Here is a 13,776-nt window from a genome sequence, read left to right as displayed (position 1 = left end):
TCTCCCTCGTAGTCTTTTGTGTTCCCACTTATCACCCTCCTAGCTGTCTCCACCTCCACCCTGCCCTCCCCCACTTGGTTCCATCTGTCCTTCATTTGTCTGCTTCCACCTATCATCCACCTGTCTCTGCCTCCGAAATCTCCCCTTTCCCCCACCTGGTTCCATCTGCACCTCATCGTTCACCCCTCCTCTGTCCACCAATTACCTACTGGCCCCTGTCTCACCCCTCCCCCTCTTCTCTTTTTGCTGGCCATCCTCTCTCTCCACTCTCAGTCCTGATGCAGGGTCTCAGATCAAAACATCAACAATTCCTTTGCCCTCACAGATGCTGCTCGACCCGCTGAGTTCCTTCAGCAGATTGTTTGTTGTTTCAGATTCCAGCATCTGCAGTCTCTTGTACCCCTCTATTCCCCTGTTCTGACAAAGGATCACAGACAAAAAAACATTTTGTGTTTCATTTTCCTTAGATGCTGCCTGACCTGCTGAGATTTTCCAGCATTTTCTGTTCATATTCTGCTTGATTAGTACTGCAACCACTAGATTGTGAATATAATTACTTTTGAATTGACCTCAAGTTGAATAAAACTCTACCTGTTGCTGTGAAAAGATTTCACAAGCACATCATCAATGTTAACCAGTGACAAGGAAGTCATTAACAAATAGTTTTTCCTCTCTGCTTTTCATAAAGCTTATGATTCGAGGAAGTCACCTCGGCATGATGACAACTAGGCTTAAGGAGATTTAGTAACCAACAGTAAAATCAGGCCAATTGGAAGTACTTTCTGCAAAGTGTTTATTACAGGATTCACTACTCTCTGGGAAAAGCAGTTTCTTGTCATCTCCATCCTAAATCTATTCCCCTGAATCTTGAGGCGATGTCCCTAGTTCCAGTCTCACCTACCAGTGGAAACAACCTTCCTGCCTCTATCTTATCTTTCCCTTTCATTATTTTATATGTTTCTATAAGATCCCTTCTCATTCTTCTGAATTCAAGCGAGTATAGTCCCAGGCGACTCAATCTCTCCTCATAGGCTAACCCTCTCATCTCCGGAATGAACCTGGTAAACCTCCTCTGCACTGCCTCCAAAGCCAATGGGAGCTTTTCTTTAATGACAGATCCTGCATCAATTATAAAACTAAATAATTATAAAACATTACCATCATAAAACAACAGGTTGCCAGGGATGGGAAATTATGAGCTGGAATTTGCAGTCAATACTCATGGTGAAACTGTAAATGTTATTCCTTGCAATCAACATCACATTCAATATCCACACATGCACAATTAAACATAGAGATTAGGAAATTGTTATCAGTGATACTTTGCTTCTTCACAGCATGCACTATTGTGGTATGTATAAGAGTCCATTAATGCAGAATCAAGAAATTCATGTGAGCTTAAATTTTTATACTCCCTTCTTGCTTCAAAGCAACACTGAATATATTGCAGACACTGGAATCTGGAGGAACAGACAATCTACTGGAGGGACTCAGCAGGTCCTTTCCTCCCACAGATGCTGCTCGACCCACTGAGTTGCTCCAGCAGATTGTTTGTTACTGAAAATATTTGCGGTTTCTTGAATGAAATGTAATAATTTTCAATAAGATACCAGGCCAGAGTTATTACCGAAGAGCATCTCTGGTCATAGAGTCATACAGCATGGAAACAGGCCCTTCAGCCCAAATGGTCCATGCCGACCAAGATTCCCATCTAAGCTAGTCCCATTTGCCCGTGTTTCCTGGAAATACAATTTTACGTGAACGAAGTCAAATTCCCTCAGAGTGATGACAAAATACCAAGGATTTTAAAATAATTTTTAAAGTATGTTTATGATATTTATGATATTTAATCTTTTGCTTTAATCCACGTGCTTCAGAAGATAAAATATCCTTATTAGCCACATGTACATTGAAACACACAGTGAACTACATCTTTTGCCTCAAGTGTTCTGGGGGCAGACCACAAGAGTCACTGTGCTTCCGGCCCCAACATAGCATCCCAACAACTTCCTAACCCGAACGTCTTTGGAATGTGGGAGGAAACCGGAGCACCCAGAGGAAATCCAGGCAGACATGGGGAGAACGTACAAACTCCTTACAGACAGCGGCCGGAATTGAACCCAGATCGCTGGCACTGTAATAGCATCACGCTAACCGCTGCACTAGTGTGCCTGCAATCATTATTTGATTTCTATAATTATCTGAAATTGAAAGTGTTTTGTGTCCTGGTTTGATATGCCAGAATTCTTCAGTCTGATATGCTGCTTAGTCAACAGCTGAGATCACTGCTGAACATAATTTTTGAACTTGCTTCCACCAGTTTTTCAGGAAATGCATTCCAGATTACAATTTGTTACTATTCATACGTAAATTCCATGTGAATAGTTACACTGTGAGCTATACTGGGATTCTAGGACCATTTTCAATTGTTCAAAACAACCAGTTCAAATTATTCCCTAAAGTTTAACGGTAACCTTGGAACAGTTTTTGAATTTCATTTGAATGCTGTATTAGGTTAATATAAATTCTTCTAACACGGTGGATTCTTGGAAAGCACCAAAAGTGTGAAGGTATGCAGTGGAAAGGAAATTTGATTTAGTGCCTTGAGGGACAGTTTTAAATAGAATAGTTTACCCATCTTTTCGACTGCACTGTTTGGAGTAATCTTTCCAAAGAGCCAGGAGTGAACACAGAGATAATGAATGCTTTATTAACCATCTCTATTTACATATCCTTAAATGTGTTTTCCTAAATCTTAACTTATTTCTTCCCTGTTATGCTTCTTGAAAATAAAAGCTAGATGATATCTTAATTGCAAAGGTTAGTTTAATGAGGTACAAGATTGAAGATGTACGTATTGTGGAGCAGGGTCTATCACTGTATCTTGTTTGGTATAAACCCAATTATTCTATGAAGAAGTGCCCTTTTATAGGAAGCGGGACCTGATTCATTACAACAAATGCAATCCACCTGGTCTACAATCCTCAAGGAGTATACAATAATTCATCTTGCCAGATTAGTTTTACACTGCAGTTAATGCAAAATGTTGTAGTAATATCCAGGGGTTTATATTCCCTCACTCCAGGGACAGCAAGTACACAGCAAACCATAACACCTACTGTATGTATGTGCAGTAACCTCTACATATCCTGGTTTTGAGAATGTTTGACTAATCCAGGATTGGAATTCATATACCAGGAAATATACTGAGTTACTGACCTTATACAACAAAAGAATGGACATAGATAATAGGAATGCAACTAAAGGACAGTGGAAGACAATGAAATGGCCTTGGTCTTCTAGCATTGCTTTTACGTGGAATATAGTTTGAAAGTTCCCCACAGATGAATCTGCCAGACCATAAGTGTCTCAGATACTAATTGCTTCTCTGATACCACACAAGATTCTCCAGCTCAGTGTGCTGAAATATAGTGCATTGTCTCTGCTCAAACTTCCTGCTCGGTGTCAAATGAAGTACCCAGTGAAACACTCAGATTAACGTTTCAAATGATGAGTCAGATGAATAAGGAGATGGTTAAGATTTCCTGCCAATGAGCTTTGATTGATAAAGCTTTGTAGAGGTGGGGAGAAGGGGTGTCATCTAGCAGAGTACGTCCATTCTGTCTGATCCTGTCACAACATCACATGCAGTCAGGGATAAGGGCAGGTTTTAGCCATTTGAGGATATTAGTTGCTGTAGAGTGATGCAGCACATGACTGTAGAGTGATTACCCTCATGACTGTTGCCTCTAGCGACTTGCCTGTACCCCATAAGCCAATTGTGTGTATTGTTATAGGGTAATACAGCATGCAACCAGACCCTTCTATCCAAATCGTGCGTGCTGACCATGGTGCCCACTAAGTTAGTCCCATTCACTTGCATTTGGTCAATATCCCTCAAAACCCTTCCAATCCACATACCTGTGTTTTGACTCTGTATTCTGTTATTGTTTTTACCCTGTACTACCTCGATGCACGGTGTAATGAATTGATCTGTACGATCGGTATGCAAGACAAGTTTTTCACTGTACCCGGGTACGTGACAATAATAAACCAATACCAATGTTGTTATTGTACCTGCCTCCACCACCTTCTCTGGCAGCTCATTCCATATATGCACCACCCCTTGCGTGAAGAAGTTGCCCCTCAGGTCCCTTTTAAATCTATGCCCTCTGGTTTTTAGTTCCCTTTCTATGGGAAAACAACTGTGTGGATTCAAACTATCTATGCCGCTCATGATTTTATACACCTCTAAGGTTACCTATGCTCCAAGGAATAAAGTCCTAGCCTGCCCAACCTCTCCCTGTAACTCAGACCCTCAAGTCCTGGCAACATCCTCGTAGATCTTCTTTGCACTGTTTCCAGTTTAATGATGACTTTCCTATAACAGAGCGACCAACACTGTATACAATACACCAAGTGCGGTCTCACCAATGTCTTGCATAACTGCAACATAACATCCCAACGCAAACGCACACTGTAGGTAATAATGCTAAGTTATTCTAAATAGCAAGTGACTGCTAAGTTTTATGAATATAGATCCCTTTGTAACAGGGAATGCAATCTCACACACTATAGAATCTAACAGCAGAGGGAGGGCCATTCAGCCCATTGATTCTGTACCAGCCCTTTGGGGGGGAAAAAGTTCACCAATTAGTCACACTTCCCCACAACCTTGAAAACATTCTTTTTCCAAGCTTTGAGGAAGCACGCCTCCAGGTCCTATAAAGTTAGCATATCTTTTCAATTGAGGGAGGGGGGTTAATTCAAGGAGCTCTTGATGTTTATATGAACCCCCTAAATAGAACTACTGTCATTAACTCCCACCAGGCTGTCTTAATCAGGGTTGCAGCTGCTGTGGACGGCCGTCGGTGACATGATTCATCATGGCAACTTGACAATTGCTTCCTAAGGCAGCCGACGTCTCTGGTGGATGGAGATAGTGCTGCCTTTGGCGAGGTATTTTGAGACCTCTGGGTTCATCAAAGGAGTCTGCACGCTCCGAGGACCAAGAAAGTTTGTCTTTCTCTTTCTGAGTCCGTTCTCTCATGAGCCGAGCTGTTGTATTATTGATGCTGGCGTTATCCAACGCAGGGATGTGGGGGGAAGATGGACAACAGGTGTTGATGTGTACAACAACATCAGGTGACAGCACCGAGGTCTAACTTGTTTTTAATCAGCGCAGAACCAAGTAACAACACACAACAGCAAATGAGCAGGGTGATCCAATATAAAGAGCAGAAATCCAATCTTATTGTTCGGCACACACAGTCTAAAAACAAAAGTTCCATTTGCAAATAATCAATGCACCCGCAATTCAGAAGCAGTTTTCTTTGGGAAACATTTGCCGCTCGCTTCGGTTAGCTTTCATATTTTTCCAGCGTATAATATGATTCTGTTTTTGAGCTTTGCAATGGAAAGCAAGTTACATTTGAGCTCTCCAGAGAAATGCAATCTGCCCTGTTAATAAGTAGGCGGGTGATGAGCAGATGCTAATTGTTCAATTAAGTATAGGGAGTTTGAGTGATTGGGACTTCGCCTGTACTCTGTCAAGTGGAGGTGGCAGAGTTGGTCGCTCTGGATTTTGAGAATGTTTCCGAACTTAATGTCTAAAATCGAGATTCAATTTTGATCTGATTATAGAGCTGCTATAACATCGAGTTAGTTCTTAAAACAACGCGCTTAATAAGATCTTCTTTAAGGCATCTAGTTGCTTGGGACCTCCTCTTTTAGTATGGCAATTTAATAGCACACAACCGTAGTCACAAGAAGAACAATCTGTATTCAGGGCAAAATGGCAACTGACCCGTCAGAGACTCCCAATGTGAGCACTGAGGAAGCTACAGATGAGAAGAAGCCAACTACCGAACTACTGGCCAAGCAGGGTCCGGACACCGAGATCCCGACTGAAACGCCCCTGGAGAACCACCTCCTCAATGGCAAGGACACAGGGGGCGACCCTCTCCCCGAGAAGGGTGCACAGAGCGAAGACGCTGTTGTAAGTGGACACTCCCTTCCCCGATCTGTATCCCTCTCTCGCACTCACTACTATCCCGAGAGTGCAAAAGTCGCGCAAGGTTGCACTTGGCCCCTGGATAAAAACATGTTTAGAAATTGAATTCGAGCGGAATTTGCATTGGAATTTGGACTATCATTTTAAATGCTGTGTTTTGTCTGAATCTACGTGCCTGTAAAGCTGCTGCAAGCAAGGTTTTCATTGTACCTGTACCTCGCTGTACTTGTGCACATGACAAACTTCAATGACTGCAGTTGTAGGCTTCAAGTTCTTGATTAAATAGGTAGCGTGCCTCGTTTCTTGTATGTGCTAGATAACGAGTCAATTACCCTCTTAATTTCTCCCATTCTCAATTCCGGGATGAGCTTTGTTCTGCTGGCGAGACATTCTTTTTCGCTCCCATTCCTCTGCCTAAATTGTCTTCGGAGCTAGTTTGAAATTCGATGATTAGACGTTCCCCACTCGATCCACTGTCACAGGGTGATTCCATGATGTCTCTCGTGCCTTCCGACTGACTGCAACATTGCTTTTAAAATCTACTGAATTTCCGCAGAATTTTGCTGAGCTTTGTATGGGATTTTGCAGAAAATCAAACAAAAATCCCAATGTGAAGTGTGTACACTATAAACTAGGGTACTTGACCAAGAGCACCACTGGTTAGCTGCTAGATTTTGGTCTCTTATCCACCTGCTGAGTGAGAGGCTAATGTTTTTAAATGGGGAAGAGTTAAGGCCGACATTTTGTAGTTTGATGTTCTTTTCACTAATAATACTGACAGGACTGCAACTCTGTGATTTATAACATCTCCATATCTCTAGCATGAAGTAAATGTGCTGTACATGCAGATCAAGTAGTCATTACTAAACATTTTTACAATGTCATGCTTATTCATAATTTTTCTAAGCTATTGGTGCCCACTTGTGTTACTCCGGTCCATGCATAACCCCTTTGCACTTTAAGTGATGTTTGTGGGTATCTGTTGATGATAAAGCTCTGTTTCCATTTTTGGGTAACAGGGAAAGTTAAAACTATAGAGACATGGCTGTTACTTGCCAGTAATAGTTATAATACTGGAAAGCTTAGAAAATAATTTTTAATGTCAATATTTTAAAAACTAGCTGGATACGGGAGAAAGATGGTTTGTATACAATGCAGCAAGTGTGCAAAATTAGTGGATTCAAACTGGAAAGTTCTTTGCATTCATGTCAAATGCAATATTTAATGTAAAAGATCAAATAATGAAGGGAGAGTTTAAGTGGAAAGTTTGGCTGACTGGATTACTGTCTATCTTCCTTAACAAGGTGAGCTTGAGACCAAATTGTGAAAAATCAAAAAAAAACTGCAGATGCTAGAAATCTGAAATTTTAAAAACAGAAAATGCTGGAGGTACTCAACAGGTCAGACAGTATCTGTGGGAAGAAAACCAGTTAATGTTTTGGGTCAAAGACCCCTCATCAGAGCAACCCTTCTGACCACCCTGAAATGTTAAGTTTGTCTTCCCATAGATGTGGCCTGGCTGGTTGAGTATCTCCAGCATTTTCTATATTTCTCTTATTTGACTTGAGACCATTGTCCTGGGTTATAAAGGAGCCTCCAAGTAACTGTTGACCTTTTAATGTTAAAAGACTGGCATCGTGCTCCTTGTCCATTGTTCATCAATCAATGTTGCCATTGTTGCAGAGTTGGCCAGAATGTTCCCATTCCAATGTCTTGTTCCCTGTCATTTACTATATCTCTATGGGTATGCTTTTATTTGTTTTTGATTATTGATCCCATTCGTTTTCTCATACAAGACCAAATATGAATTGGAGAACCCAGTTCCATTAACGTGCCTCTCATCCCCAGCTGGTCTCTAGGAATCACAATCTTTGTTCTTCAGTAATGTTGCCCATCTTTTCTCCTGCTCTTTCATTGCCTCTTGCACTTGCCAGTCTAATTTGGATAATTCGGCTTCAGTCAAAAGTCTGGAGTACAGCAAATGTGTTTTTAATTTTATACTGTTGGTGCTTTCCTTGTAATTCCACATTTGGGCTATTTCCTATTTGTTCTTGTGTTCAGCTCAGTTCCTTGGATCTTCAATAAATGAGATTGGATCATGTCAACTCAGTTCCCAGTGAGCACGGCCTGGTAGCTGTAATTTGATTGTTAATCGTGAGACCAGTCCAATTGGAAGTTTCCCACGATCTTACTTATTTGTTCATGGGATAGGGGTGTTAATCACACAGCTCCTCTTTGTTTCCAACCCCTCACCAGTTGAATCGTTGTAAAAATGTAAGTTTTCGGTCATTGTGGGATTTGATTGTGTGCCCTTGATCAATAAGCCAACCCTTTGGGCATTATCTGAATAATTTAATCACTTAGTAATGCTGTGGGTGGTGTTGTATCTCTTTTAAGTTACATTATTGAGCAGTTGGAAGCATCTTTACTCCAAAAAAAGAAAAATATGCTTTTATAGATTGCCTTCAGCCCAGCCAATCAGGTGCTTAATTAGAGGAAACTCGGTTAAATTGCGCACCCCAAGTTTCTATAAACAGGTTTGTGATATTGACCACATAATCTGTTATGAAAAATCTTGATTGATGGAGAAAAATTAGTCAGGGCACTAACAATAAGACCTATGACATAATGGTCATTTGAGAGAGTGGATTTGGCCTTGGTTTAGCATGCCCAGTCAACATTCCTTCAGTAATGCACCAGAACAGAAGCCTTCATCTTTAGTGCTCAGAACTCTGGAGTGAGACTTGATCCCAGCACTTTCTGACTTGCAGGCAACTGTCTTAACCATTGGACTAACGTTCAACATGTGAAATGCACATTTTTAATCGATGATTGATGATGTTTGAATATTTTAGGGTTTTTAAAAAAAAATCAGCAGTTGTTTAAACCTCGGGCTAGTGAAATAATCACCTTTTATCATTATATGTAAGGTGTAGATGTTTTGCGGGGGGAAGAAATGAAACCTCTGGAGCCAGCTTATTGAAATCTGCCAGTATAATTGAAGCAACTCCACCAATCTGTCTCTGCTGGTTCCAATCACCACTCTGAGCCTAGAAGACAGTGCACCCTATTCCATTAATAAGGCATGCCATTTGCTACATACCCAGAAAATAAATCATACCTTGAGTGATTTTGTCTTAAGCCTCATGCTTTGAAAGAGTTCCTGTCACAGGTGTCTGTCTGTTAGCTGAAGTACGAGCCAGAGTTGATTCTTGGTATGTTTTCATTAAGCTGAATAAATGTTAGAACGAAGAACAGCACAGGAACAGGCCCTTCAGCCCATTATGTCTGTGCTGACTGTGATGCCAATCTAAACTAATCTCGTCTGCTTGTACATGGTCTGTATTTTCCTATCCAGTACCTGTTTATGTGTCTGCCTACATGCCTCTTAAACATTGCGATCGTACCTGTTTCTACCACCAGAGCACAGTAACAAGCTAAAAGGAAAATAAATGATACAATATGTGAACTACTTTAGTATTTTCTCTTGGAGATTTGGGAGTTATAGAGCACTGAGGTTTTTGTATACAATACTTTCTGCTGAAGGTTCTGAGGTTGACACATGGCAGAATGAAGGTTGGAGAGATCTTGGAAGGAAGGTTTTGTACCTTCCCCATCTGTTGGGGTGCTTTTTGATCCAATAACTCATATCTTCATGGCTAGTGTTAAATGGGTCACTTCATTTGAAGGATCCATGACAATTGCTAACTCGGGAAATGAAAACTCATTTTTCAGGAGAGGATGCCTTTAAGGTAGTAGGAAAGATTTCCATTTATATAGTCCTTTCTAAAAGGTCCCAAACTACTTCTTAGCCAATTAAGTACAACCTGAAGTGTAATCATTCCTGTAAAGTTGGAAATGTGGCAACTAATCTAGGCGTGGCAAGCTCCCAGAAGCAACATTGTGACAATGGCTAGATAATTTGTTTTGGAAATGTTGATGGATAAATATTGGCCAGAGCCCTAGGGACAACTCCCCCTCACAGCTGCAGAAAGGTGCCATGGGATCTCCCCACTTGGGAGAGCAGACAGGACCCAGGTGTCTTTTTTTCAGTACTGCCTCAGCACAGGCTTAGAGTCATAGAGCACAGAAACAGGCCCTTCGGCCCAACTGTTCCACGCTGACCAAGATTCTCACCTAGTCCCATTTGTCTGTCTTTGACCCATGTCCATCTAAATCTTTCCTACCCATGTACCTGTCCACATACTTTTTTAAATGTTTTTAATGTACCTGCCTCAACCACTTCCTCTGGCAGCTCATTCCATATACTCATTCCTCTGGGTGGGAAAGGTTGTCCCTCTGGTTCCTATTAAATCTCTCCCCCTCACCTTAAACTTGTATCTTCTAGTTCTTGATTCCCCAACCCTGGGGAAAATGATTGTGTGCATTGACTCTATCTATGCCCCTCATGATCTTGTTCACCTCTATAAGATCACCCCTCATTCTCCTACACTCCAATGAAAAAGTCCAATACCTGCTCAACTCTGATCCTTGAGTCCCAGCAACATCCTCATAAATTTTCCCTGCACTCTTTCCAGCTTAATGGCATCTTTCCTATAGCAGAGTTACTAAAACTGAACACAATATTCCAAATGTGTCCTCACCAACATGACTGCAACATAACATCCCAAGTTCTATACTCAATGCCCTGACTGATGAAGGCCAGAATGCTAAAAGCCTTCTTCACTACCCTGTCTACCTGCAGTGCCACTTTCAGGCTTGTTGACCTAGATTTTCTTTGTGTTCTGTTCTGGAGTAAGACTTGAATACAGTCACTCTAGAAATTAGTGTCCAACTGAGCCACAGCTGGTGCTAATGTCAGAACTGAAGCCTTCTCTGCCAGCTCGTAAACTCTAATGTAATGAAACATCAAGTTTATTCAACAGCCAGTCAGACTTTGAGAACTAACCACACAAGGATTTGATGGGACAAATAGAGATAGGAGTATGGTAAAAGAAGGATTTCCCAAACAATTCTGCCTCCAATAATGAAGTGAGGGGAAATTTTAGGATGCATGAGAGGCCAAATTTGGAGGAGCACAGTTCTTGAAGGAGATTCAAGTTGGAAGTGCAAGGGCACATAGGGTTTTGAACTATCTACTTTGTCTGATTCTCCTGGTCCATGGAATATATTGGCTTAACATGCAATCATTGGCTGTGTAATCTTTGAACAGAAATGAAAAGGGAGCTTCCATGTGAAATTTTCTTTTTTTTGTTGGTTCTCTTCAGGTTTTGAATACATTTTCTGCAGACCAGGATGCTCGTCATACAAGTGGCTTGTATTTCCAAGATGGAAAGCGCCATGTGGATTATGTGCTGGTATATCAGTATAAGAAATCAAACCGCAAGGGGTTAAGTTCACGCCACCGGGGTTCGGTAGGAAGTCGGCAGCAGGAAGTGGACGTTCAACCTAACATGCAGCCGTCGGATTTCCCGGAGGATGACCAGAGATTGCGCCGGGAAGAGTTCGAACTAAATCTCCTTGAAGCTGGACTGGAACTAGAGAGCGATGAGGAGGTAATGTCCTACTTGCTCATGTTAATACTGAGTTTTTTAGCTGGTTATGAGCCAACTTTCAATCAATCTTTTTAAGGGCATCTTTCATTCTTTGTGTTGACTTTTCTAAATGGGAGAGAGTCCTCGGAAAGTAAGAGTTTGTATCTGGATATTCCACTAATAGTAAAGAACTGTTTGTCAAATTCTTTTGGTGAGCCTTTGTGGAAAATCTTAGCAAGTCTGAACAGCAGTTTAATGTGGTGCTTGATATGGACAGTAGAACTGTAAAGGGGTTAGAAAGGTGAACTACCCTCCATCTTTATTGACTGTGAACTAAGTAACCATCAGCCAGGTAACACTTAATGGTACTGATCGAATTAAAATCTGTTGTTTACTGCAGCTATTGAATGAATATGATAAGCCTCATTTATGTTACCTTATTATGCAGTTACAAATGTCTATCAAATATGTTACCAAGGGCATAACAGTGAGCTTTGTTGCTGTGTTAAGTGGTCACAGCTAATTGCAATGAGTTAATACCTCCATGGAAGCGAGGGGAATTTAAAATGTGTTAAGTGTGTGCCTGTTTGCATTGTTCTGAGTACTTTCCATGCTTGCATTTGATCATTTCAGTGTTCCAACCAGTATCGACTAGAGGCTCTGCTCTGGAGAGACACCATACTGCCCCGCCGTTGTTTATCATACTCGATCCAAGTGCACAGATCTTTTCATTCTGAACTGACTTGAGAATGTGGATTTTGGCACTCTCATGAAGCCCGTCACTATTTTAAGTGGGAATTTTGAGATATTCCACTGTCCCGCTGTGAAGGCTTATCATCATTTTGAATTTTCCACTTTATGCCGAGCCTGTCCAATGCAAATATGATTGTTAACATTTTAGCAGCACGATTCAACTTTCTAACAAAGTGACTGATCAACGGAGATCAAGTGATCCACACTACCTTCATGCTACTAACTATTTTGGTTGGGAAACAGGTGGTCGTTGCCTCTACTTGCAGCAGCATTAGAACCCCATAATTTACCAGAGCATCACTCGCTGGCAATGTGGCCTTCCACTTCCTCAGTGATATTCATCATCTGTTGCCACTTTCCTTGTCTTTGCATGTACAAAGCTTTGACTAAAGCTGTATTGATAATGTATAAATAATTGGTCTATCTGGTAATATTTTGACCCTGTATTCTTTTGAGGCAAGAGCACCAACTCTGATCCTTTACTGTCAAATTCTAAATTGATTCTTGAATAAAGCCAAGTGTGATCAGCAAAGGGATAGGAAATGATTCATTCATTTTCCTTGAAAAATTTGCATCATCTGATTATTGTAAACTTTTCTTTACTCCCATGTAATATACCCCATAAAGCATGTGAACTTGTTTTTAATTTACAAGACCTTCCCTTGAGAGAGTCCCTTATTGCCACTGTCAGCAAGCACTTGATTTATCTATGCACTTGAAGATAATATACTTGAAATTCTACTAGTACTACAACATCCAGTTTAATGTTGATGCAAGATAAAAAATTTGTTCCCAGGTTTGAGTGCACTATTTACTGAGATTTTTTTCTAATTAATTTTTAGGGATGTGGGCATTGCCAGTGAGGCCAGCACTTATTGCTCTCCCCATCTTGAGAAGGTTGTGGTGTGCCATGTTCTAAAACCATTATCATGCTTCTCGCAAAAGTAGTCATGAATGCTGGTAGGTAGGGAGTTCCAGAACCTGGATTCTGTGTTAATGAAAGAACAATGCTACATTTCCCAGTCCAGGATGGTGTGCATCTTGGAGGGGAATCTGCATGTGGTTGTGATTCACAATCACACTTGGTCCATGTCCTGCTCAGCCCTGTCCAGGGCCACTGTTCTGCACAGATGTACCCTTACCTTGTATCCAGGGTGAGAGAAGACAACTCATTCAGCAGTTATTAGCTCATTAAACCCCAGGTTAAATGTTGGGATGAGATGGTGAGAAGGTAGCAGACATATAGGGGGGAATTTATGCTTGTGATCTATGGAACAGGAAACGTCAGATTAGGTGAGAAAGAGTTGGGGAAACAATGATGAGTGGGTTAGGGTAACTGCCCAGATTCCAAAGGGAGCAAGAATTAAACTTGCCAGAAGGATCTTGGTGTGGAAAATGGATAGAGAAGGACAAACTAGTTAATGCACTAGATTTTGTTAATCTTTAATCCATCAATTTCAACTCCACAACAGGAAAAATGGAGCTTCTATTCCATATTAACTACTATAACTGGTA

The 13,776-nt window shown here is 41.1% G+C and overlaps 1 protein-coding gene across 2 annotated transcripts in view; it reads left to right on the top strand.

Moving 5' to 3' along the window:
• Positions 1 to 13,776, top strand: part of ano1a (anoctamin 1, calcium activated chloride channel a) — a 224,268-nt gene that overhangs the window by 62,758 nt on the left and 147,734 nt on the right. Inside the window, exons 1-2 of one of the 2 annotated variants that reach the window (XM_052029182.1) lie at positions 5,725 to 5,998; positions 11,242 to 11,529. In XM_052029182.1, coding sequence (XP_051885142.1) covers positions 5,795 to 5,998; positions 11,242 to 11,529 — 492 coding nt within the window. In that variant the 5' untranslated portion in view covers positions 5,725 to 5,794. Of the gene's footprint in view, positions 1 to 5,724; positions 5,999 to 11,241; positions 11,530 to 13,776 lie in introns of those variants that run through there. The other variant, XM_052029183.1, reaches the window with a different exon arrangement.

This window comes from Pristis pectinata, chromosome 14, assembly GCF_009764475.1.
Source record: "Pristis pectinata isolate sPriPec2 chromosome 14, sPriPec2.1.pri, whole genome shotgun sequence".
Taxonomy (NCBI): Eukaryota; Metazoa; Chordata; class Chondrichthyes; order Rhinopristiformes; family Pristidae; genus Pristis; species Pristis pectinata.
Note: the sequence above shows the minus strand (reverse complement) of the source record. Positions and strands in the feature narration are given on the sequence as shown.